This window comes from Vipera ursinii, assembly GCF_947247035.1.
Source record: "Vipera ursinii genome assembly, chromosome: 1".
NCBI lineage: Eukaryota > Metazoa > Chordata > Lepidosauria > Squamata > Viperidae > Vipera > Vipera ursinii.
Window position 1 is genome coordinate 270,576,752 of NC_139512.1, and position 26,113 is coordinate 270,602,864.

Sequence of the window (26,113 nt, forward strand, 5' to 3'; positions counted from 1 at the left end):
GAATAAATAAAAATAAAGTTGGGCAGACTGCAAGCCTTTTCATATTCATCCTTTATTATATAAATGTTCAACTTTCTCTCAGCTTGCTATTACCCTCTAATGAGCGTATTGTAGCTTCAGCTATCTCTTGAGTATGTGTGTGGATTCACAAAAATGATTAAGATTTCAAAAATGTCTTTTTGAAAGTTTTCTGACTATGTTTGGCTCAATGATAATAATGGTAAATTTGTACATTTATTTACAATAGCTGCAGAAAATTGTATCAAGCTCACATTATAGAAGACAAAACGTAGAAGAAGGAAATAAAAGAAAATGCAATTATTTGGATAGTTTCTCTGTTCAGAGATTTGCTTTGATATTACTTTAGCCAATAGGGATCAAACAATTTTCAGACAATAATTGGAATTCTATTTCTGCTTACTCTGACGGTACTTCAGAAGGATTCTTTTCAAGTTAGAATTGGGATTGTAGGCACTATCTGTGGCTGAGATCAACTGGAAAATTTAACTGCTACATCTCCCGACAAAATGAATCAGAGATAGTCTTAAATTTGGATTGGGGACCGCAACAACTTAAAATACTTGGAAGAAATAATCTGAAGAATTGACAGAAAGGAACAGAGTTGCGTTTGATTTTCCAAGACAGAGCAGGAATTCTATGAAAAATATCAACATAGTTGTGTCCATGGTCTGCATATTCTTTATACCAGTGAAGTAAAGTACCAATGTAGAATTCAAACAAAGCAGTGAAGTGTTAACATTTAGGCCAAAATAAAAATGTAGCATAGCCCAGGGAACATAAAAGACTAACTGGGGAGAGACATGTATCACGAAATGTTGTTTGCTGTCTCAGATGATAAAAGACTTACATCTGGTTACTGATGCAATTCAGTCTATAGTCCTTCTGTTCCTGCCTGGGTGCTGTTTATATTTTCAAACATAACTATAGGGACTTCAGACATAGCTTCACCATCCTGACAGGAAAATAATGAATTCTAGCAATTTCACTGGCTTGCTGGTATTTTAATGCTCTGATATGTCTTTGGATTCTATGCATGTGACTTTATATAAGGTTAGAGAATAACTGGATAGTTGGATATTACAGGCATAATTTGCATTGATTCCCCATATGTTTTTCTAGTTAAAATCAAATTGCTAGTGAACCTGGTTTAATTCTAAGATATTTTAAGGATTTGAGAGAGGGAGGGGAATCCTCAGCTTATTACCACAGTTGAGACCAGAAATCCCATCATATGTTAGTGCATTTATAAAGCAAGTCATCAGTTGACCACATCTAATTCTGCAACCATTTTAATCATGGCTGTTAAGCAAATCACATGGTAATTAAGTGAATCTATTTCCCCATTTTTCGTCAGAAACCAACTGGGAAGGTTGCAAATTACAATCATATAACTGCAGGATGCTGCAGCTGGTCATAAGTCAAAGTTGGTTGCCAAGCACCCAAATTTCAGCCATATGACTTCAAGGATAGTACAATGGTAGTAAGCAAGAACATGCTGCAAATCATTTTTTTCAAGACCGTTGTAAATTTGAACCATTGTTAAACAGTTATAAGAGAAGAGAAGAGAAGAGAAGAGAGAGAGAGAGAGAGAGGAGAGAGAGAGAGAGAATACCTTTTGGGAGTTAAAATATGATCAAATTTACTTTGATTTGAGGCTATGTAGGCCATTGTCCATAGCAATATGCAGATTGCTTGACTCTCTGGGCTAGTTTGAACACTTAAAATCCTGTATCCATAGGATGTAGTAGTGGATTGGGCCCTACTGGCTGCCATAAAGAGGTCTTAACACGGGTCTTCAAACTTGGCCCTTTTATGACTTGTGGACTTCAACTCCCATAATTCCTCAAGCCAGGCACACTGGCTGAGGAATTCTGGGAGTTGAACTCCACAAGTCATAAAAGGGCCAAGTTTGAAGATCCCTGTCTTAACACCTATCCCCATTAGAAGAACGAACTTTGAACCAATGCAGCCACTGGCCAGTTTACTCTAAAGGAACTGCTTTTGTGGCACCAGTTTATGTGGAAAAGACAAGTGGCAGTTCCCCTTTCTTCAAAACTTGATTGAATTGAAAGTTATGTATAAAAGGCTGCCCCTACCTTTGTCAGAATGAGTATTCTGTTCCATTATTTATTTATTTATTAAATTTCAAGTTTTTATTATGTATATCAAGGTTAAAGAATAGAAGGAAATAAAAAGGCACAAAAGATGAAAAGAGGACAAAACGAATAATTATTTTTGAAGTCATTTCTTAAGCCCAGAATCTCCTGCAGAGATGCACACAAAAGACAAAATCATGCAACTCTGATCACAATGCATTAAAGAAAATATATTGTGTATTGTTTCTAACATTCAGTAGCTTACTGTGTAACTCCTTGATCTTTGACCCAGTTTTATATGCAGGACAGTTTTGATAGCAAAAAAGACAAAAAACTAAAATGGTCCTGGTCCTTTTAAAAGCCACCCCCTCTCCCAATCCAAAACCAGATAATTATGCACATTTACCATCATTGAAAAGTCAGGTTTTCCTTTAATTCTTTATATGTCTGAATCTAATGGAATGGAGTGGAATTTTTGCCTGATAACAGTGGTTGGCATTGTTTTGTTTTGTAACTATACAGTACTGTGTTTCATGATTTGGGTTTTTTTAAAGGAATTTTTATGCTTCTTGGGTACATTGTATGTATGGTGTCTTAGATACAAAATAAAACAACACAGAAAAATGTGATATAACTGCAGCTTTTCAATACAGTAGTTACTTTAATTGAAAAAAACAAAATACCAAATTTACTTATTTTTTGAGTAGTATCAGAATTGGTTAGATTCTGTCCTATTTCCCTAACATCTTCTGCCTCCAGAGTTTCAAAAATTCTATGTGACTTAAACTATAGGCAAGAAAAACCAAATGTACAGATATAGTATAGGGAGTACCTTGCTCAATAGTAGTAACTGTGAGAGGGATCTCGGAGTCCTAGTGGACGATCACTTAACTATGAGCCAGCAGTGTGCTGCAGGTGCCAAAAAAGCCAACACAGTGCTAGGCTGCATTAACAGAAGGGTAGAATCAAGATGACGTGAAGTATTAATACCACTTTACAATGCCTTGGTAAAGCCACACTTGGAATACTGCATCCAGTTTTGGTCACCATGATGTAAAAAAGATTTTGAGACTCTAGAAAGAGTACAGAGAAGAGCAACAAAGATGATTACGGGAGTGGAGGCTAAAACATATAAGGAACGGTTGCTGGAATTGGGTATGTCTAGTTTAATGAAGAGAAGGACGAGGGGGGGACATGATAGCAGTGTTCCAATATCTCAGGGGCTGCCACAAAGAAGAGAGAGTCAGGTTATTCTCCAAAGCACCTGAAGGCAGGACAAGAAGCAATGGATGGAAACTAATCAAGGAGAGAAGCAACCTAGAACTAAGGAGAAACTTCCTGACAGTTAGAATAATTAACCAGTGGAACAACCTGCCTCCAGAAGTTGTGAATGCTCCAACACTGGAAGTGTTTAAGAAGAGACTGGACAGCATTTGTCCAAAATGGTATAGGGTTTCCTGCCCGAGTAGGGTTTTGGACTAGATGACCTCCAAGGTACCTTCCATCATCATCATCATCATCATCATAAAACTTTTGTTCATAAAACATGAAACTCAGTCAACTGAACACTCAAATTAACTAGCACTAATGGTTGACACGGGTTGCTGCCAGCATCCTAGGTATCAACCAGGTATCTCCTTAAAATGTAAGATGTTCTGAGTAGCGCAGTTTTTTGTAGCTTTGCTCGAGTTATTGCAGGAAGCTGCAATTTCTTGATGTATTTTGCAAAGTTTTGGGACATAGTTCCCAGTGCCCCGATGACGGTGGGTATCATTGTTACACGTTTATTATTTCTGTTACAATCTATAGAGTGGCTGTGTTTTATGCAGATTTTTTTAAAATTGCACTCCAATAAAACAAACGTACTTTGTAAATAAAAATGGTTCTTCCAAATTACAGCCTTTCTACCCATGTATGTTCTGAATGATTTCTAAGTTTCTCCCCATTTTTGTTTTTGAAAAAAATCTTGTTGAGTGAACACCATAATGTATTTATAAATTATGGTCCCACTGAGACTTGGAACTTTTTCCTGTGCTACTACTGAGAATAAAAGACCAGTTGTTTTCTGAAATTGTTTTATTTGATTTTGCCATTAGGCATTATGAAAGAGATGGCTGCAGTGTAAATAGAAATAGCTGTATAAAATCACTGTTATGGTAGGATTTTTTAAAAAAAGTTTTGTAATCCATGCTGTAGAGCATACACTCATATAAACAGAATGTCTCCTAGATAACTAGGCACTGGAAAAATAAAACAAAAATAGTTATGTAATATTACTGCTTTCCTACCTATCTGGGGATGAGAAGCAAAAATGCATATTGCTTCTCTTTCAATGTGAAATATTTGAGCTGTATTATGTGTACCTGTTTCTGCCTCATTTTTCAAGGGATATCAAGAAATAATATTTTTACAGCTGCATTTATATGACCGATACATGAGTCACTTCAAACTGTTCTGAATGTTTGTCAAAAATTCTGATGTCACATGATTACTATGGATATATGTCCTCTTTCAGAACCATATAAATAGGTGTCTATTATTATTATTACGGTACATCTAATGGCAGCAAATTCCACAGATGAACTATGCATTGTGTAAAGAGATACTTCCTTTTATTGCTCTTTGGTCTCTTCCCACTTAGATTTAATTGATTATCCTGAATTTTAATATTGTATGAAATAAGAACTTTTCTCTAGTGACACATTGCATACCATGCATGATTTTATGTACTTCTTTTGTATCTTCCCTTACCTGTTTTCATTTTTAAAAAGATGCAATTATTTTTTCCTATAAGGAAACTATTCCAGTCTAACCTATCATTTTAGGTTTTTTTTTTGTTAGCTCTACAAAATCCTTTTTTTGGATGAACTATATGCAGTATTCCATACATGATCTGCAGGATATTTTAATACAGAAATTAACTTATTCCCTTCCAATTACAAAGCTTACTTTTCTAGAGCAGAAATAACTTGGGTTGTACAACTGAGTCCGGAATTATTTTCCTGATCATGCCACTGCCAGTTGTCTTTCTGGCTGACTAAAATTGTTCTAAAAAATTAATAATCCAAATTTGATTTCAGTCCATAATTTTGATGAAGCATCAGATTATCTCATATTTCATTTATTTTGTTTTCCTCATTGAGGATAATGATGCATTTCATAATATCCCAAATGAATAGGAACAGTCACTGAATTTTTAAATGCCTACTAGGTGTATAATAATAGTAATAATAATTTTTTGATGCAGTGCTGCTCTCTGGGGCTCCTTTGTAAAAGCTCATGTGGGAATAGCAGAGATGCTGAGTAGAAATAGGGAAGAATCATGTCTTTAGGGAAGTCAAAACTGTCAGACTGGTTTCTCTCAAGACAAAAGACCATGTCTGTAATACTATAAGGATTTCTCTAGTAAACTTTGCTGAATAATCCCTTGGAGATATACAAAAACTGTATGGTTTTTCTCCATATTTGTATGTTTCTCTTTAAACATCATTTCCTAAATATTGAAAGACTTCCCCAATAATAAAGATGGCATATTTCTTACAGTGTTGTTTGTTTCTTCTAAGAAAAATGAAAGCTTTCTCTTTCCCTACTCCTTGGAGTGATAGAACTAGATTTATCCAACTTCTTTGATAGGGTGTAGTTTCAGGAGCAATTCTGTTCTTTGGAGCAGGGACGATATGTTCTTCCAGAGGTTCCTGATCTAAAACTACCAGCATTCTTTATCACTGATTATGCTGGCATAGATTTTTAGGAACCATAGTTAAACACTATTTTGAAAGTCAGAAGTTCCTCATTCTAGAGATGAGAACTTCATATTCTTTCAAAGCTGTAAGAACAGCTCTCAAATGTCTGCAGGACTTGAATTGTATTTTTTAATATTAAGGACAGAATTATTAAATATTCAGAGATTGATTTTATTCAGTATTATACCTGAAATTAAATTAGAATTATCCTGACCTGTTTTTGAAAATGCAATACCTTGGATGACATTGGAAGAGTAAATACATTTCTGATCTTGAATCTTCATAGACATGACTACTGTAGTTAGAATGCTAGACTAGAACTGGAGAAAGTTTAAATTTATCCTTTGCCAGAAGCTGGCTGAGTGACTTTGGCTAGTCAATCACTTCATTCCAATCCTTATAGTGTTGTTATTGTGATGATATGAATAATGCAAAACACACACACATATATATATCTGAAGGTGGCAGTTTTGTATTTTTAGACCCTGGATTTATTCTTTCAACCATTTCCAGTTGTTTAGTCCAAATAACAGAAGAATGTCAGCAGTGTATTTTTTCCTCATTATATGTTAAATGCAGATCTGATGTCCACATCTCTGGTTTTGGTTTAAACAAGTTATTTGTTTTGTAAGTAGGAGCAGGGGAGGAGTTCATCTTTTTTTAAAGAGACTGGAGGATTCTAGAAGAAGATTCTAGAAGCTCACTGTGCTTTGTGGAGGATTACAACCACCTAGGATTTGTCTTTACTGATTTTCCTAGTATGAAAGTTGTGGTTCTTGACACTTTTGTAATCCTTGATATAAATAACAATAATGATAGTGGCATTTTGGCATATATGTTAATTTTAGTACAGGAAAGCTTCAGAAGAAAGCCCTAGCTATCCACTGTTAGCAATCAGCATAACTTATTTTCTGCAGCATATCACAATGGAAAAATGCATTCTTTAAAATCGTTCCAGTGTAGTAATTTTGATATAATCATTTTTATTTAGACAGTAAGAGTTTCGAATGGTTCATTTCCTTATTCTGAGCACAGAACTAATATAAATTTTGTCTCTGGATTTATTAGCTGGCCTTTTTTCCCCTTAGGACATCCAGGCTGAAATTGATGCTCACAATGATATCTTCAAGAGCATTGATGGAAACAGGCAGAAGATGGTAAAAGCTTTGGGGAATTCTGAGGAGGCTGCATTGTTACAACATCGTATTGATGACATGAACCAACGTTGGAACGATCTGAAAGCAAAATCAGCCAATATCAGGTAAGATCAGACCTGCACAAGTCTCCATGGTGGCCGTGTATGGCCTCTGGTTGTTATGTTATACAGGCCTGGGGAATATTTAATAAAATATATGCTACTTTTAAAATTCCAATGTTTTATGTATCTGCAGAAAAATGCAGCATGTTACAGCAATTACATGCTTAAAATCAAACTGTTTTTTAAATTATTTGTGGATCATATTTTAATAGACTTTCCCCCAAAGTGATGTCCCTCAGGTCCAGGCCCAGGCCTTTAATTAGTGTGGCCTTTAATTCCAGCGCCATTAGAAACATCAAGCTGAGAACAGTTGTTTTGCATGTTCTCTTAGGGCAGGGGTCAGCAACCTGAAACAGCAAAAGAGCCACTCGGAACTAGTTCCGTCACACACACAAAAAAGTGGGAGCTGCAAAATGTGTGTGTGCACGCATGCGCATGCGCAGAACAATGCAAAATGTGCACCAGCCCTGCCTCCGTCCACCTCTAGTATGGACGGCTCTGCCGTCCTGACTTTTCCTCCCTCAGAAAAAACTGCTCTCCCCCCACCCTGTGCTCTCTCTCTCTGGGACTTTTTTCTTTCTGCCTTTTGTAAAGCTTCGGGATCAGCTCCTGCCCTGGATCGCTTGCACTGCACTGATCCTCGGCAGCCCCGATGCCAACGCCGCATCCTGAGCCGCGCGCACCTGTTGCTGCCCAGTGCCGCCAGCTTACCAGGGGAGGGGGGGACTTGCAGGCCAAGACGACCGTGGAGGGCTGTGCGAAGACGAGGAAGGAAACGTTCTTTCAGAAGATCCTGCCCGGCCCCACCTCGAAGCCATCGGGCCCTTCCCCGGCCGAAAGAAGCCTTGTGAGCGTCTCCTGCAACGCGGCTCCCCCGAGCCGGGAGGCACCTGTGCGGCAGCGGCGGTGGGTCTCCCTGGCAATGGGCACTGGGTCGCAGCGCTGCCTTCAGCCCGGGTGCCGCCGGAGCCACCCGAGCGCCCTGCCCCTCCCCCCGGACCTCCAAATTTCCACCGCCCCATTTGGAGAGGCCTCCAAACCTCCGCCGCCCCAAAAGAAACGCGGATGAAGGCAGCAGGTCTCCAAACCTCCTCCACCCCGTTTGCAGGACTGCCGGCTTTGTCCATGTTTGAGGAAGCCGGCAGATCTCCCGGCATCCCTGCAAACGGGGCGGAGGAGGTTTGGAGAGCTCCGCACGCAGCTCTCCAAACCACCGCCGCCCGTTTGGAGATCTGCTGGCTTCCTCAAACATGGACGAAGCTGGCATCCCTGCAAACGGGGCGAAGGAGGTTTGGAGAGCTGCGTGCGCAGCTCTCCAAACCACCGCCACCCCGTTTGGAGAGCTGCTGCCTTCGTTCGCGTTTCTTTCGGCCCCGAAAGGCACCAGCTCTCCAAACCTCCGCCACCCCATTCTCTCAATGGGACTTTTTTCCAGAACGGCAGAGGAGGACTGGGAGCTGCATGAGACGGCTTAAAGAGCCGCATGCGGCTCCAGAGCTGCGGGTTGCCGACCCGTGTCTTAGGGCAATCTATAGAAAAGAGAAGAAACATTTAGTTTCATTAACATAGGCAATCATGTGATCCAGAAAGATAATTTTAAAATCCTGCTCTAAAGGAAGTATTAATAGCAGTTGAGTTGGATGAATCTCAGATACATAGGTCCACAGATGAGAAGGCCTTCTTTTCTTGACTAACAACTTAATTCTATCAGCAGGTGAATGAGGCCTCCTCTGAGTAAAATCTTGATAAATGAATAATATTATACAAGTAAAAGGGGTCCATTAAAAACCTGCATAGAATAGTTGTAACCCCAGAATATTAAATTTTTCTTTTGCATGGCACTGCATATGGCTTTCATGGCAAATAGCCACCATGGATCCCAGAAGAGCATACTGCTGCTGTTATCTGCCTAATTATTAAGTCAGACAAGCTTTCTTTAAAAAGAGTTACTATACATTAGTGAAATGACCTGCACTGTCTAATGATAAGAGAAAATCTTAAAGGAGCTCATTCGTTGTGCTTGCAGCCTGCCAGCAATAGAATGGATGGTGCCCTTTTGTTCATTTATTTATTGGTAGCTTATCTGTAGCCCAAAAGACAAAACCTGGGCTAAGTGATGCCTTGTGGGACTCAGATCTCTAGGTGATTCTGGTCATCAGAGTAAATCATGCGGGAAGCTTCCTGGCTGGGATGTGAGTTTGTGTTGCACTTTTTGGCTGTGTGAGATTAGATCCTTAACATTGATATTCTTGCATGCAATAAGGGAACCAATTTGGTATAGTGATTAAGGCACCAAGCTAGAAAGTGGGAGTCTGTTAGTTCTAGTCCCAATTTAGGCACGAAGCCAGCCATTCTCTCTTGGCCTCAGGAAGGAGACAATGGCAAACCACTTCTGAAATCATGCCAAGAAATCTGCAGGGACTAGCACTAGCCATTCAATCATCAGGAATCAAAACTGACTTGAAGGCAGAAAAAAAAGTAATAAAATAGGAAGCAAAGATCAGGGGTTTTTTTCTATCTCTTTAATCAGTAGTATGAATTATCCAAAACTTGCATTCATATTGAGTATGTGACCATGTCTTCTGAATATGTGGACCTTTTAAATGAAGAACGTCCTGATTTAGGGATTATATTCTGTACACAGATGATGAAGCAGAAAACATACATTCAAGAACCCATCTTAGCCTCACCCTAAATAGAGACAGATCAATGAAACCGACTTGAGTCTTGTGACGTAGTAATTTCAGTTATCAGTACTAGAAAGTAAGAATAATCTCTGCCTGCTGCTCCTCTGAGAAATGTGCCATTAGAAGATTATCTATTTTCATAGCATCACAGTAAACTCAATTCTCATAACATCAAAATAAATCCAAATTTAAAACTTGTTGCATGGAGAATGGAGCAGAGCAAGTTAAAAAAATACGGCTGGCGATCAGCATACCTTTCAAGATTAGGATTTAATCTTAATTTTAATAGCATTACAAATTGTAAGCAGTTTGACCAAGAGGACCAGTTGGTATTTATGAATGAATGATTGGATTATAAAGATTAGTTGCAGATTATGATGCATCTGACAGTTCACTAGAGGCAGGAATACAAGTTGCACCAGGAAGCAGGAGTCTGAATTTGAGATATCGCCTTACAATCTTGTATGACAGCATGTATCTCTAAATCATTCAGGCCCAATAGATAACATTAGCAAGCATGGCAAATAAATGTTTTTTTTTTTAAAAATTTCATTTTATTATCAGAAACATTTTCAGTTCATCAGATGTTAAATATCAACAGTGCATACTCTTATAAAAATTCTCTTTCAAATTTTAATTCAATATAAATTTCAGTCCTTTACTCCATATATGCTTCCATTGCCCATGTATTTCTTGGAGATTAATCATCATTTGGAAGAATGAATGGTTCTTGCTGCCTTATAGTCATTTACTTCAGGCACTAATTTCAGTGTCAGAATATGCAGATGGGATAATGAAGGTAATTCTCATGAATGGTGCATTACAATCATATTTAAATGGTTTTTTGGTTGAATTTGTGTTTGTCTGATGTTTGCATCACAATTTTCAGCTGTTTAGCTTCTTTGTTGCAGAATGAATATAAAAAATAATTGTACGATATAGATCAGGGGTGTCAAACTGCCGCCCCATGGGCTAGACATGTCACGCGCCCACCCCATTGCCAGCAACGGCAAAACAGTCCTGATACATTGCGTGATGTAACGTGACATCACGAGTTTGACATGTCTGATATAGATACTCCATATAGTAATAACATCAGCAGATAAGAAGTTTGAATTGCACTTTTTAGGCAGAACCTCAATTTCAGTCAAATCAGAAAGGTTTCTATCAATTCATCGATGGAGAGACCACATTGAACTAGTGAACACTTGACAAAGAAGAAACAATGCAGTACTAGGCACAGGTATGGGACAACCCAAAGAAATGCGACAAGAATACAACTTGGATAAAGGAGGTGGATAAGGATAAATAAAAGAAGCTGAAATTTAAAAAAAACTTATAATAACAGCAGAAATGGTAGAGAAAATGCAAGGAAGATCAAGATTTAATCAGTATCAGATGAAGATGAACTGAGTGTTTTTTGGTTGAAATATCTGACTAGTCTACACCTACTCATTGCCAAGCAGTTTAACAACATACTGCAAGGAAGTGAAATTGAAGATAGCCTAACACTGTGGTGGCGAACCTGCGAACCCACAGGTGGCACGCAGAGTGCTGTCTGTGGGCACACATGCTGTCGTCCCAGTCCTAGGCCTTCAGCTGGGTTTTATAAAACCTTTTCACTTTAGGCCTCTGCCACTGTGTGCAAAAAAAAAGAAAGAAAGATTCAATCAATCAATCAATTTGAACTTCTGGCAGGAAAAAAAAAAGATCTCGCAAAGTTGGAATTGATTGATTGAACTTTTTAGTCCCATCCAGTCTGCCATTACCACCATAGCCATGCCCACCCAGTGGGCCACACGCATCCAATGGGCCATGCCCACCCGGCACCTGACAATGGATTTTGGGTTGCAGCTTGGGCACTCGGTCCCTAAAAGGTTCGCCATCACTGGCCTAACATCTGGCAAAACCTACCTGATAATGAATCAGCCAATCAAAAGGTCAGCACCAGCAACTATAGGCCAAGTACTTGCTTACAACAGCTTTCAGATTGCTAATTGAAGTAGTAACTGATGCAGTTCAAGGGCATCTAGTTGAAAACAAACTCTTTCCACTTGAGGGGAAAAAACCAAAAAACCACAACACTGCCAAAACAGCAAAAAAACAAACCCAAAACATTGACTCCTAATTGACAAGGTGATTTTGGAAAACTGTAAAAGAAGGAAGACCTACCTGAAAGTAGCTTTAATTGATTATAAGAAGTCATTCAATTCCCTGCCACATGATTGGATAATCAAGGGCCTAGAAATGATAAAAGCTTTGTGCAAAAATTAGTGGCAAAATAAAAGACACCATTGTTAATCAATGGTGATAGGCTGGTAGAGGTTAATATCAAGAGATGATGATTCTTTCAAGGAGGTTCACTATCACTACTCTTTGTCATTGCACTGATTCCTCTGTCAACAATACTGAACAAGTCTGGCCATGGCTATCAAACATCAAAAGCATCTTCTGGGCTATCCCACCTCCTTTATATGGACAATCTGAATCTGCATGGAAAACCACCATCTGAAATAGAATCGCTGCTCAATATTGTTGGTATATGCAGCCAAGATATCACAATGGAGTTTGCACAAACATGCCACCCTCACCATCAACACAGGAAAAATGGTGAAAACTGAAGGAATCAAAATCAAGAGTGCAGATGAAGACCATACAAATAGCTGGGTGCCCTTCAAGCTGACAACATCAAGCATACTGGAGTCAAGAAGAAGTATTGAAATGAAGACATCATGGGAATGAAGAAGGTCTAAAACTCCAGCTCAGGGAGGAAATACTGTTAAGGAATTAGCACCTGGACAATTCTGGGCATTCCATACACAGTTGGAAAAATGGGCTGACTCAGGCAGAACTAAAAACCCTGGACAGGAAGACCAGAGAAATGACAATGAATCATGCCCTTCATCCATGCAGTGATGGTGACAGACTTTAGTTAACAAAGAAAATAGATGAGTGTGGAATGCCGCAAGCGCACCAAATAGTTGAAGAAGAAAAAGGGCATCGGAATATCTGAAATATCTGGGGAGTACTGGAGAGACTAAACTGGAAAGACCAAGTAAAGAATAGGAAATAATAAAACTTTATTGTCAAAGTACAACATGTGTACATTGAGATTAGCCGAGCCTCCCCCCGTGCTCTCTCCCCCAACACACAGTGACAACAAACCCTCCATCCTACCACACCATGTGAACCAACTACACCACACACCAGCCTCCCAAGTCAATTCTGCATAAGTTCACAGAGATTATGTCCCATTTAAAAGCCTAACAGCCCACGGATAAAAGCTATTTTTCAGCCTGTTGGTACATGATGAGGCAAAATATTACACGGGCAGCACATCACATAATAGCAGGCAAAGCAGATAACATCAGGACCTGGCTAGGGTTAACAGCAGGAGATCTGAAGAAAGAAGGGGTTAATTCTGATGAAGAAAGAGGGTTAATTCTGGCTGTACAAGACCAAGTCTTAAGAACAAACAAAGCCATAAACTTCCTTTTGTTTTAACTATTCTTTGGCTGTACAACTTGTGTTTTAGGTCACTGTCTTGGTGCGTGACCCACTTTCTTTTGAGCTGTATGCCATCTAAATTTTTGAGCCACGACTTTCTATAAATATATCAATGGCATATTATCCTCTGACATACTTTTAATCAAGATGTCTTTTGAAGCGTGGTAACAAAAGAGAAAACTATGTAAATTAATTTGATGTATATAAATAACATGTCTACATAGGTGCCTCAATAAATGAGTGTGATTAATTAGCCAATAGGGAGCCTTGGCAAGACATACTTTTACTACAAGGATTGGTAAGAGGCTAAGCAGATAACAACATAATTAGCAATAAAATTAAGAGATATTGACATCAATTTCTGGGGCATTCAGAAGGATCCTAGTAAGCATTCAGAAATGCTCTAGATCAGGGGTGTCAAACTCAATTTCATTGAGGGCCGCATCAGCATTGCGGTTGCCCTCAGGGGGCCGGGTGGGTATGGCCAGGGTGGGCGTGGCCTACTGGGTGGGCATGGCCAGCTCTACATCGTTCGCATCAAGGGTGCCTATGGGGGCCTGGACAGGAGTGGGACAGATCTGAGGGTCTCTGGCAGAAGGAGGGTCTCTGGGCCAGGGCCAAGGCAGTGGGGGCCGTTCCCTCACTGTTTCCAGGATGGCTTTGCGGGCCACATGAAACCACTTCGCAGGCTCGATCCGGCCCCCGGGCCTTGTGTTTGACATGTCTGCTCTAGATCAAAATTGGAAAAAAGTATGTTAATGTTTAGATGGATACTCCCTGCTTAATGGATTATTATGATTTGTTTTACCTTTACATTGGTTTGCATGGGGATTTTTTGTTGTTGTTTGCTTCAAGCTGTCTTTATGGATATTAAACGTATTGTTAAAATGCTTGGAATTTCATATTGAAAACTGAAAACTTTATCAGAAAACTAAAGGGAGAACTTTTAACTGTGCCCTGGAGCCTAGGTGACAAATAGGCGTTAAAATTGTAATGCTCTCAACATTAATCAGGATCATTGAATAGATGTTTTGAAAGAGAGGGATGGGATACTTTTACCATCATTCTAGGGGGAAAAATAGCTATAGAAGATTGTAACAATTTCCTCTTAATTGTTAAGGTGCTCTCTGTTTGCCATAAATAAACAAGAGACTAAATAAAAGAGATCTGACATCAAGTGTAGTTATACTAACAGCATGTCATATTAACTGAAATACTGCACAGTGCTCTAGTGATTTACTGATTCAGCAAAATACAAAATATAATCAGTATCAACAGTGTTCAGCTGGACAACGTTTACCTCCCCCCCTCCCCCAATGCTTATGCCTTTCTGGAAATGTGGCTATCAAGTAACAGCTTAAATGGAAGTTAAAATAATTGCCTTAAACTGGAGAGTGTGGGAAGTGTGAGATCCATTTATATGGTGGCCAGAGCTTGGATTTGAAGGAAGTGCAAAAGTAAGACAAGCTTTTTGTGCTTTTATTTATTTTTTAAACACATTTAGAAATCCACTAAATAAGATTTTTAAAATGCATCTTAGTACCATGGTGTTATTCATTATTTTTTTTTTACTGAATTCGTTCATTTATAAATAATTTTCAAATATACTGAAGGCATCGTTTGTTTTGTCATTTGCTTTAAATCAGGGGTCGCCAAACTTGGGCCACTTTAAGACTTGTGGACTTCAACTCCCAGAGTTCCCCAGCCAAGCTGGCTAGGAAATTCTGGGAGTTGAAGTCCACAAGTCTTAAAGTGGCCAAGTTTGAGGACCCCTGATTTAACAAAGAAAATTACACTTTATTCACCATGCAGAATTTGACCGCTAAAATCTAGTTATGTCTTAATGCAGCATACAAAACTCCTGAAAAATGTGTTGAATCTTATTGTAGGGCTCATTTGGAGGCAAGTGCGGAGAAATGGAGTAAATTAGTGACGTCACTGGAAGAACTTATCAAATGGCTAAATCTGAAAGATGATGAATTAAAGAAGCAGATGCCTGTGGGTGGAGATGTTCCAACTTTACAGCAGCAACACGACCACTGTAAAGTAAGTTGCTTAATTTCACATTGTTATTTCATCATGAGCATGCTTCAGTAAATCCTTGCACCATTTAAACGAGATGTAAAACATACAGGATTGTCCTCCATTTGAAATGTTCAAATATCTGCCTGCAAACCGTTGAGTCCCGTACGCAACTAGCAACACAGAAGAAAGAAAAATCACAGTTTTGTTTTGGAAGGTACTGTTCTATTCTGTGAATATAGCCATGTTGCTGAAGAATTCAGTAACTGCTGATCTTAGATATAGCTATATGAATATATATTTAGACATCATTAAACCTAAAAGGCCACGGGTACATTGCCAACTGGGTCCATAAGCCAGATACAAAAAGTTAAGTAATGAAGAAATGAAAAATAATCATAGCTTTCAGTTGATAGACAATTATGTTCAAAGTCGCCAGTATTTTTTTTAAAGCAGAATTCAGTACATGTCATATACCATATTTTAATGCTTCGTTTCAAGAAAGCAAATGTTTCTGGGTTCATGGGGTGTTATTTTTTACATAGATCCAGAGTCATTCAACTTCTGTGTGTTTGAAAGGAAAACGCGAATTGAGCTTTAGAGAGAATTAGAAAATGTAATATGTTTAACATTAAATTTAAAGAATTTAAAGAAACAACAAAAATGCAGCACTCAACTTTTGTAACATCCAGTATTGGTACTTTAGAATATGTGCTGTCAGTGTGAACATAAGAATATTTCTACTTGTACTGAAACTGTGAAAATTGTGAGGCGGGATAAAACCTGATGGATCCTTTTTAATCATGACTCCTTTTGAATTCCTTCAACGAGGCATTTGATTCTTTTGTCATTTAAATATCAGGCACATGTTTAACTACTCATTTAAACTCTTCAGAATAATGCTATTCACTTAAGCATTGGATAAACTGTTTCTGTATTCCTAGGTTTTAAGGCAGGGATCTTCAAACTTGGCCCTTTTATGACTTATGGACTTCAACTCCCAGAATTCTCAGCCAGGCACGTTGGCTGAAGAATTCTGGGAGTTGAAGTCCACAAGTGATAAAAGGACCAAGTTTGAAGACCCCTGTTTTAAGGTGATTTCCTCCCTCTCTCCCTCCCTTCCAGCTCTCCATCTACATCAGGGGTCTTCAAACTTGGCCTTTTTATGACTTGTGGACTTCAACTCCCAGAATTCCTCAGCCAGGCACGCTGGTTGCTCTGCATACATGACTCTAGACAGCTTACATTAAACTAGATAAACTACCAGATGCAAAAATAAAAATACATAGCAGCTGAGCATCATAACATTGGTTTGAACCTACAATCTACTCTCCTACTTGCACTAGTTTCTATGCTGACCTCAAGCCTGTATAATTGAGAACCAAGTAAGCATTTAGGACTTGAGCCCATTTTTGTGGTTCTATTTCCCTTCCAATCATGTTTTCTCCAAATGAGCAAAATGTATTATGGGAACTGGCCCCAAACAGTAGAAATAAATAAATAAATATACCAGTAGTACTTATGAAATATATTTATAAACATATGGTTGATAATGATGACGACGACATGAAAGCATTTTCTGTTATCTCTGTCTAATACTAATAGCCTGGGATAGATCTCACTGAATTGGTGTGGATTCTACCTCCTATGAGGACTCTTGAGTGATATTACTAAATAGACTTCTTAATTATAATTTAGAATAGAATAGAGCTGAAGGGACCTTGGAGGTCTTCTAGTCCAGCCCCCTGCTCAAGCAGGAGAATCTATACCATCTCAGACAAGTGACTGTCCAGTCTCTTCTTAAAAATATCCAGTGATGGAGTGCCCACGATTTCTGAAGGCAAGCTGTTGCACTGGTTAATTGTCCTCACTGTTTGGAACTTTCTCCTTAATTTCAGGTTGCTTTTCTCTTTGATCAGTTTCCAACCATTGTTTCTTGCCCTGCCCTCTGGTGCTTTGGAGAATAATTTGACCCCCTCTTCTTTGTGGCAGCCCCTCAAGTACTGGAATACTGCTATTGTGTCACCCCTGTTTCTTCTTTTCTTTAGATTGCCAAACCCAAGTCCTGTAGCCGTTCTTCGTTTGTTTTAGTGTCCAGGCCTTTGATCTTCTTAGTTGCTCTTCATTTGCCTTTGCCTTTGCCTTTGCACATAAGTTCAAAACTAATAACAACACTTTATCATTATTATTTTAACAGTTCCACTTTGATAATTACTGTTGCTCTGAGCTTTGCAAGAAAACAAATTCCACTATTTTGACACAGTTGTTCATAGAAAAGTACTGGATCTAATTTGGTGCTGCAAAAAAAGCTCCTCTGCCTCTAGTCCCCCCCCATTTTTTATTGTCCTGTTACTTCCTTTCTTCATAGGCCTAAAGGGCTACTAATTTAAAGTGAAGGAAGTTTGATCACAGTGTAGAGGAAGAAATCTGTTTTTTTTAAAAAAACACTATTCTTTTTAATTAAGTGAGATGAAAAACATAGGGACTCTAATAAGAGATCTGCTTTCCCCCCTCTTTAATAAGCTCTCTTTTTGAAAAAAAAAAAGCTTTGTATAAATGATTGCCTGGAACCGAATTTTATTATCTTAAATAAGGTACTTTAAATAATTTCTCCAATATTAATCTTATTTTTCTTTCAGAATAGCTGTGGGTCAGCTTTACCTAAGAAAAAGACAAATTGATAATCATATAATGTTATTTATTTTATAAATTTACAGCCAGAGACTAAATTAATCAGTATAATAGCAAGACTTATGCACATCTTAGAGCCTACATGGAAAATTAGTTATATAATTGCTGTCTTTTTTTGTTCACAATGCAGTAATTTTATTAATTATCCTTTTCTTTTCTATGTAATTACCCTTTTGTGTGTTTTGTTCCTTTTATCATCACACCAACGTTTAATACTTAGAGGCAGTGGTAGGATTCAAATAATTTAACAACCGGTTCTCTGCCTCGCCTTCCCTCTGCCTTGGTCCGGGTGGACTGCTTGGGGATCGGCTGGGGTGGGGGCAAGAGGTGCCAGTGTGTGGGGGGCACAGGAGCTCCTGGTTGTGAAATTGCTGGAGATGCCAGCTGGGGGGGAGGAAGATATGGTTGGGGGGGCTGCAGGAGTCTCGGGTGCAGGACAGTGGGGTTGGCAGATCCCGGTTGGGGGAAGGTGAGGGGGTCTGGCTAGGGGGTTGGGAGGGCCAGGATGCCTCCACAGAGGAAAGCCACCCCCCACCTGTTGTGAGTCCTCACCTGCCAGCAGATCTGGCAGCCGAGTCAGATGAATTGAATGAGGGGGAAGGGTTACCTGGGGTCACATTGGAGTCTGTGGAAGGAGTATGAGGAGTACAAAGACTCAGAGCTAGATGTGACACCTGGCCCATCTACTCAAGCTCAGGCAGAGAGACAGCTGGGTTGGGGGCCTGAACTGAGCGAAATCGAAGAGCAGCTGGGGCCTGTTCCAGATGCACAGATGTGCAGGGAGGAAAGGCATGCAGGACAGCAGAGGACGGTGGGGCGGCTCTCCAGGAAAAGTAAAAGACTAAGAAGCCACATCCTGGCTGGACTATAAAGAGGAGAGGTGTGGGAGGGGCTGGTTGCCAAAGGCAACCGTTCATGCTAGGGCTTCATGCTTATGTTGTTGGATTTCTTGCCTCAGGATTCTTGGATATTTAATCAGGTTTGTTGGCTTTCTGAGTGTTTGAGTGACTTAAACCTTGAGCATTACAGCTGACAACTCAGAGACTGAATCTTGTTCAACAGCTAAAGGACTAGTTGGAGCTTTGTTCCATAAAAGCTGTGTAAAAAAAATCCTCACTCTATAATTCAGTAAGAGTTTTCCTACCTTACCTTCCTTGCCTAGTCCTACTTTGTTCAGTGCAAAGGGGTTTTTCCTCGTGAGTAAGTGGTTGAGCAGTATTTGTATAGGCTGGGACAGAACACCGCCAGCTGAGCTGTTCATCCATACCGCGGTCACATAGGATTGCATAGATGGGACACTGGGCAGGGGGCTAGCAGGGGGAGATCAGAGTTCCTGCCATCTCTCTTCTGCAGCGCAACCCCAATACACGGGGCTGGGCAGGTGACTCCAGACCCCTGGCCACCCCTCTGCGTCCTCCTACTTCCCTGTGTGGCTGGCTGGTCAAGGGGCTTGGAGCAGCAGGAGCAGCTGCCACCGCCACTGGTCCCCCCATCAGAGCTGATGAGTGGATGGGGTCTGGGCTACCTTCTGGCCATGCCGGGCCCTTCTCCGCCTGCGCCAATGGTGCTCCGTGGCCGGTTCGCCATGATGCAGGACAGTACCTCTTATGTTTTCATTTGTGGGACTGTACATGGCAGTAGAGGAAGTGACGGAGGACCACATCAGAGCTGGAAAGAAGGTGTTGCAGAGGTCCAATAGGGGGCAGAAAGGGGGGTGTTTCTGCCACGTATCAACCAGTTCGTGGAACTGAAAAGAAATTAGCTACCAGTTCTACTGAACTGGCGTGAACCGGCTGAATCCCACCATTGCTTAGAGGACAGCTCTTTCTTGGCTTATCCTGAAAGCACTATGTTTATTTTGCCATATGTAACCATTATGAAAATGTTTGTGTTGCAAAGATCATTAAATACAGCTTGTTGAACCATTAGCAAAGCAAAAAATGTTATCTGTAATTAAAAAAAAACACCACTTTCTGCAACGAGAAAGTGGAAGGGTAGGATGGTGGAATGAAGCAAAAAGAAACAAAAGGAAAAAAGGGCCTAATTGAGATACGTGCAGAGTACTTAATGTTTCCTTTGTCCCTAAAACACCATGTACTATATTTGTGAACTGTTGGCTTATGAATTTGTATCATTTTAGCTTCTTGACAATTATTTATTGGACATGTTATTCTGTGGTTATATCTGCCATTCATTCCTAATGCTTAATAACTAGCTTATGTAATCCTTTGCCTATGTCTTCTTTATTCAAATTTCCATTCTTAAATTTTTAATGTGTTGTTCTCATTTCAAAGTAAGTTGTGGCACGTTTTTGTTTAAAGTTATTAAATTTAATAGCTCTGTCTCCTTTCCCCCCAGTACCTTACTTCAGAGAAGTAAATAAATAAGCAGCATACAATCTAGATTCAAATTTCCTTGCTTCATTTAATTTAGATGTTGCTAAAATGTGCTTGAACTCTGAAAAAGTAATATATTTGTTTTTTATGAATTTGCCTGGATTTTGTATTATTAACAGTTATATTTGATGTAGAGAACTTTATACAAGAGCTATGTAGACATGAAGACTGAAGAGGGATAGTGTCAAACAAACAGAAAATAGCCACTAACAAATATACTGTACATATAAATATTTTTACCTCCTAGTGTTTAATTATATTTCCATCTTTTAGGTTTTATTGTAACTGCCATGCTCTCAAGATAGTGAATACACACACACACACAAAACATTTTTCTGTTCTCCATTATCACAACTGTTTTGAGCAAAAGATGCATAAATTCCTACAAGGAAATTTAGAGGGATTGAATACCAATTAAATAGCAAACAAATTGAAATTTCCTTAAATGCTGTCGTTTCTGAGCAATCTTACTGCAAATATTTGAGCTTCTTGAGGTGACTGCGAAGAATTTATTTATTGACGCATAAAATTAACATGGCAGTATAAATGGAAGCTGGAAGCAATTTGCTGTATGTTTAAGACTCTGAACTTTGAAACAAGGACAGAAGCTCCCACAAGCATAACTAATGCAGAATTCAACAAGGAATGTAAAAGGCACAAACGAGGTGACTAGGCAGGACTAAGGATATTGCAATCAATTTAGACCTATGATGAGAATGACCTGGCTTTTTCCTGGTGCCCAAATTCTGATTGTATCACTTTGGGGATGCTATGATGGTTGTAAGTGCAAGGACTGGATCATAAGGCATTATTTTCAGTGCCATTCAGAAGGTCACTAAATGGTTGCAGGTTGAGAATTACCTGTATCCTGAAAAAGCAAGCTTTGTTGCTCTCCGGAAATAATCACAAGCAGTACATTATGTTTTTTGTTAATATTGTAAAATGTGGATAGGCTGAGATTATCATTAAATTTAAAAGATATTGTGCTTTTACGCTGTACACAGATGATCCTATGAAAGTACTTATGGACCTCATAAGTACTTTTGGCATTTCCCTGATTCCTTCTGGTATAATAGGAAAACTTACCGAATTATAGAGTGAGGATTTTTTTTCTTAAAAAAGAACTGGTTTTCATTGCCATTTCTGATTATTAGTGCAGAGAGTATTTGGATGTGTCATATCCTATATACTGATGATTGGAATGATAGGTACATTGCTCTGTAAGAAAGCATAACCATTAAGAGATACACATAACCATTAAGAGAAAGCATAACCATTAAGAGATAAACATACATGCCAGGAGTCCTGTGAGTTAAATCTTTAGACCAGACAAGTCAAACTCGCGACGTCATGTGATGTCGCACAACAGTTTTGCCATTGCTGGCAATGGGGTGGGCGTGGCTTCTGGATGACGTGTCCATCCCGCAGGCCAAGAGTTTGACACCCCTGCTTTAGACCATGAAAATTTTATGATTTTCAGAAAACACACTGCACTTGAAAGACAGAATATAACTAGTAAATAATGAAATGTTTTCCACTTAAAAGCTCATCTTTGGAGGCTCCTGCAGCTTGGGCCAAATCTAAGTATTTTTAGGAAGTTAATGTAGGTCTTCACTGTAGGTAGTGTTCCTTTGGAGTAATAAGATAAATCATATTGATTATGCAATTTTATACATAATGAAGAAAAGAAAACCAAAATGCCTATTTCATGATTCTGCTTCTTTTTGCTGGAGCACTCTACCAGATCTTCAAAGATTTCTTTTAAAGCCCTTGTTTAGGGTTTGTGTAATCCCAAAAGAGGGGAAGAAATTTTTGTGTGGATAAACTGAATTTTGCTACTTGGAAATGATATGTTTTAAGCTATTTATCTGCAGTTCCACTATTTTGTATAACATAACCTTAATCTTTATAAGAAGCAAAGAACCGGTGGGTGCAACTCTATAAACCTGCATTCTTTAAATACTGAAAATATTAACCAGCTGTTTCTATGGACTCAACTTTACTAAGGCCAATGAAGGTTGACGAGGTTCTACTGAAGCTTTTGAAAATTCATTAGATACTATCAGATGTACTTATATTTAATCAATAGCCAATACGGACTAGAAACCTGCTTTTAAATGACAACAAAACTCTGAAATTCTGTGCTCAGGACTGCATTTTATGTTCGATTTGCACAGCAGTGAAATTCATAGTGGATAAAGCAATAGAAATTCCTGCAAGTATTCTCAGATGCCAGATTGGTAAATTTCTTGCTCTAGCTCAGCCAGAATGTGTCTGGCCCTGAGCATTAAACTTTTATTCCCAGAATGCAGGAAATAATGTTGGAAATGAAATATTGTGGCAAAGGAGGCACAACTTACAAAATTAGAACTCTGGAGGATCATATCGAGAAAATCATAAGAGAATCTTGACACCAGAGTTATTATTTTTCTTTCCATATTTTGCTTGCCTGACTCCTTTCTAAAATGAATTATTGTATGTAAATATTATCTCCAGAGGTTGATAAAGAGGCCAAGCATGCAAACTTTGCTAGGGATGGAAGGGATGTGACTTAAACAGATCCCCTCCACCCCCACCCCCACAACCCTTTTAAATATCTCATCCAAAATATTTACTTAGAAGCTAAGAAGATTCTATGAGGCAGGCTGCTAGGGAGTAAGATAATTTCTTTGCTGGCAGAATCCTTGACTTGAGCATTGCCATTAGTGGAAGAAAACATTTTATTAGGATGCGAGCCTGTCAGTTAATTCTTAAAAAGTTGGGGATGATTAGCAGAACAGGGGGGGCTGAGAGAAACAGGAGGAAAGTGAAAGTTGAACTCTAAAAGAGAATGAAAAGACCAGGATTATTTTGAAGTGCAGAATAAAACTGTGAAATTGTCAGGCCAGAGAGAATCCTTAGGTGTTACAAAAGCTTAAGAGAAGTAAAAAAAAACCACCAAAATTGAGGTACAAGCAGGGATGTAATGGGATAAAAGTAATGAACGTGTTAGGATTCAAAATTTGAAGATAGAGAAAAGAATGAAAACAAAAACTGTGTAACAGGCATGGAAAAAAAAGATGGAATACAATTTTGGATATTTTAAAAGTAGAAAATATACAGATGATGGACAAAGAACAGGAGCAATTTACAGAGTCACATGATGTTGATTGGTGTACAGAAAAGGTTGGGGAGAAGAACTATAGTGGAACTGCTTTTGATGAACACAATTTTCACTGAAATCCACTATAAACCAAATATCATTTCATACGTCTCCTTCTTCTTAGATTTGTGTACATACTAATTAGTGATTCATGAATTGTATATGCTATCGACAGCATTGCCTCAGTATTCAGATACATGGATCTTCTCCATCATAATATGTCTACAACTTGACCTGTCAGGTCTTCTAATGGCGACCTCTTTCAATCTGTTGACCCCCATGTCATTCTCCAGATTTGCTGGCATAGCTCAGTTAGAACCTTTACTATTTATTGTTCAGTTGCTTGTCACATTTTTGTAGATATTCCTTTAATTCCTCTGGCCTTTTGACTTGGTAATGATTGGAGTGCTGACCTAACATTATGTTCTAGTATAGAAGATATTGTAAATAGGGACTATCTTATAATGTATGTTGGATTTAAACATCTCTACTGAATTTCATTGTATGCTCCTTCCATCTTTGACTGTCACAAAATCAGTTAGTGTCTGCCTATTAGCATATTAGTATTACCAATTTGACGTCAGAACCTCCTTCTGAATTTGGAGATATTTCCTTTTTTCCCCATGTTTATGTTCATTCTCAGTGTCTTTATTGATGTTGTTGTAATATTGCTTCATGTCGCTTCGAAGAGTGTTCTGAAATTCTTTGTGAAGTTCCTTTCTGAGAAGTTTGTCATTCTTTGCTTTGGCTTCTCTTCTCTTCTTGACAATTTCCCCATCTTGTTCTGACATCCAGTTTCCTATCTTACTTTTTTCATCTTTGGCAGTCTCTTTTCATGTTCATCTGTAACAACTTCTTTGATTTTATTACATAGTTCCAGTTTCAGGACTTCAAAACAATCCCTGATGTTCAATTTGAAAAGTGAGTATAAGCTCAAGATCATGTACTGGAAGTTTGTTGGGTTTGATGTTCCACTATAACTTAGAATTCTTTTACTTCCTGGAACGAATAATATAGTCAATTTGATTTCTGTGTACTCCATCTAGTGATGTACATATGTGTTACTTTGGCTGTTTGAATACTGTGTTAGCAATGAAGAAATCACAGGAATGGCTGAACTGATAAGTCATTATCATGCTTCATTTCTATGTCCTGGGCCATATAGTCCAATTACATGCATTTTCTTACCAGTTCCAACTCTGATATTCTACTCTCTATCCTCAGTGTATGTACACTGAGAGCTTATGCACCGGAGACAAATTCCTTGTGTGTCCAATCACACTTAGCCAATAAATAATTGTAATTCTATTTCTAAAATTTAAAAGTTTCATTACTCTTCTAATCCTGCTTCTTTAAAGTCCAACTTTGGCTTCCATAGAGTGTCACAGGGAATATCATCTCTTGCACAGTTCTGATCTTTGTAAGTATAGACATCTAGGATCTATTACGTTGCTGATTATATAAAGTGATCTTTTTTGCTATAGACAAAACTGGACAGGACGAAAACAAAATCTGTGCTCTAAAACTTTTTTTTAAAATAAGTAAGTAAGTAAGTAAGTAAGTAAGTACTTATGGGTGTCCAAAATTTTGGGACTGGAAGACAATCTAGAATTTTGAGTGTGTGTGTTAGTGAGCATCCTTATAGATTAGAAGTACTATGAAAAAGAGACAGTCACCATTATAATTTGTTCCTGCCACCTCTGTTATCTATGCAAAATGGTCTCCAGCTTTTCTAGAAAGCTAGCACAGCTGCAAGCAAATACTGGACTATAATAACCCACCTCTTCTTTTCAAAGAAAACATATGAATTACTGAGCTCTTCAAGTCCTTCCTTAATATGTTGCAGAACAACAACCAAATTATAAAATGATGGCTAGCAACCAAGGCTGAGTCCTTTTTTTCTTCATCATTTTTGTCACCCGAGCTCCTGATGTGATAGCTTCTGTTTTGGAAATTTAATCACTGTGTTGAGTAACTGAATAAAAAGGCATTGCGAAGTAATTTAGAACAAAGATTTCAGCCCAGTGATTATTACTTCTTCTGGCAAAGTCTGTGTAAAATCTAATTGTATATGAGAGCGAGGTACATGATTAAAACTAATAGAAACATGATTTAACTATTCATTTCTATTAGGTTGTTTTTGCTTAAAATTTACAGTGAAACTAAATTATTACAAGGATTTATGAGCAATGTAATTTCAGTCAAGTTATCTTTTAATAATTCAAGTTGTTTCCATCACATTCAGATTTAAGGTATTCTGTGTGATATGTAAATTACTAGGAAAGACCGAACAGGAAAGGAAAGACTGAATAGTTATTTCCATATTCTTTTGGTTTCAAATATATTTTCCTTGCATGTATAATTTTTTTCGTTACTTAAGTAATTCTTTTGTAGATTATAATTTTCTGAAACATGTTTGACGAGAAGAATGGATTAGGCACATTTTGCTGCTTTTTTGTGTAGCCTTTCTAGTTCTATACTATTCCTTCAAAAATAAGGACGAGAAGGATTATCTTTCCTATATTTATTCAGATTCTGATACATTTATTA

The 26,113-nt window shown here is 38.5% G+C and overlaps 1 protein-coding gene across 3 annotated transcripts in view; it reads left to right on the forward strand.

Annotated features, from left to right (window-relative positions):
- The window catches only part of UTRN (utrophin), a 386,201-nt gene that overhangs the window by 255,626 nt on the left and 104,462 nt on the right, over positions 1-26,113 (forward strand). For all 3 annotated transcript variants that reach the window (XM_083373856.1, XM_083373857.1, XM_083373858.1), the window contains 2 exons: positions 6,949-7,121; positions 15,202-15,358. In XM_083373856.1, the coding sequence (XP_083229982.1) occupies positions 6,949-7,121; positions 15,202-15,358 (330 nt within the window). The remainder of the gene's footprint in view (positions 1-6,948; positions 7,122-15,201; positions 15,359-26,113) is intronic.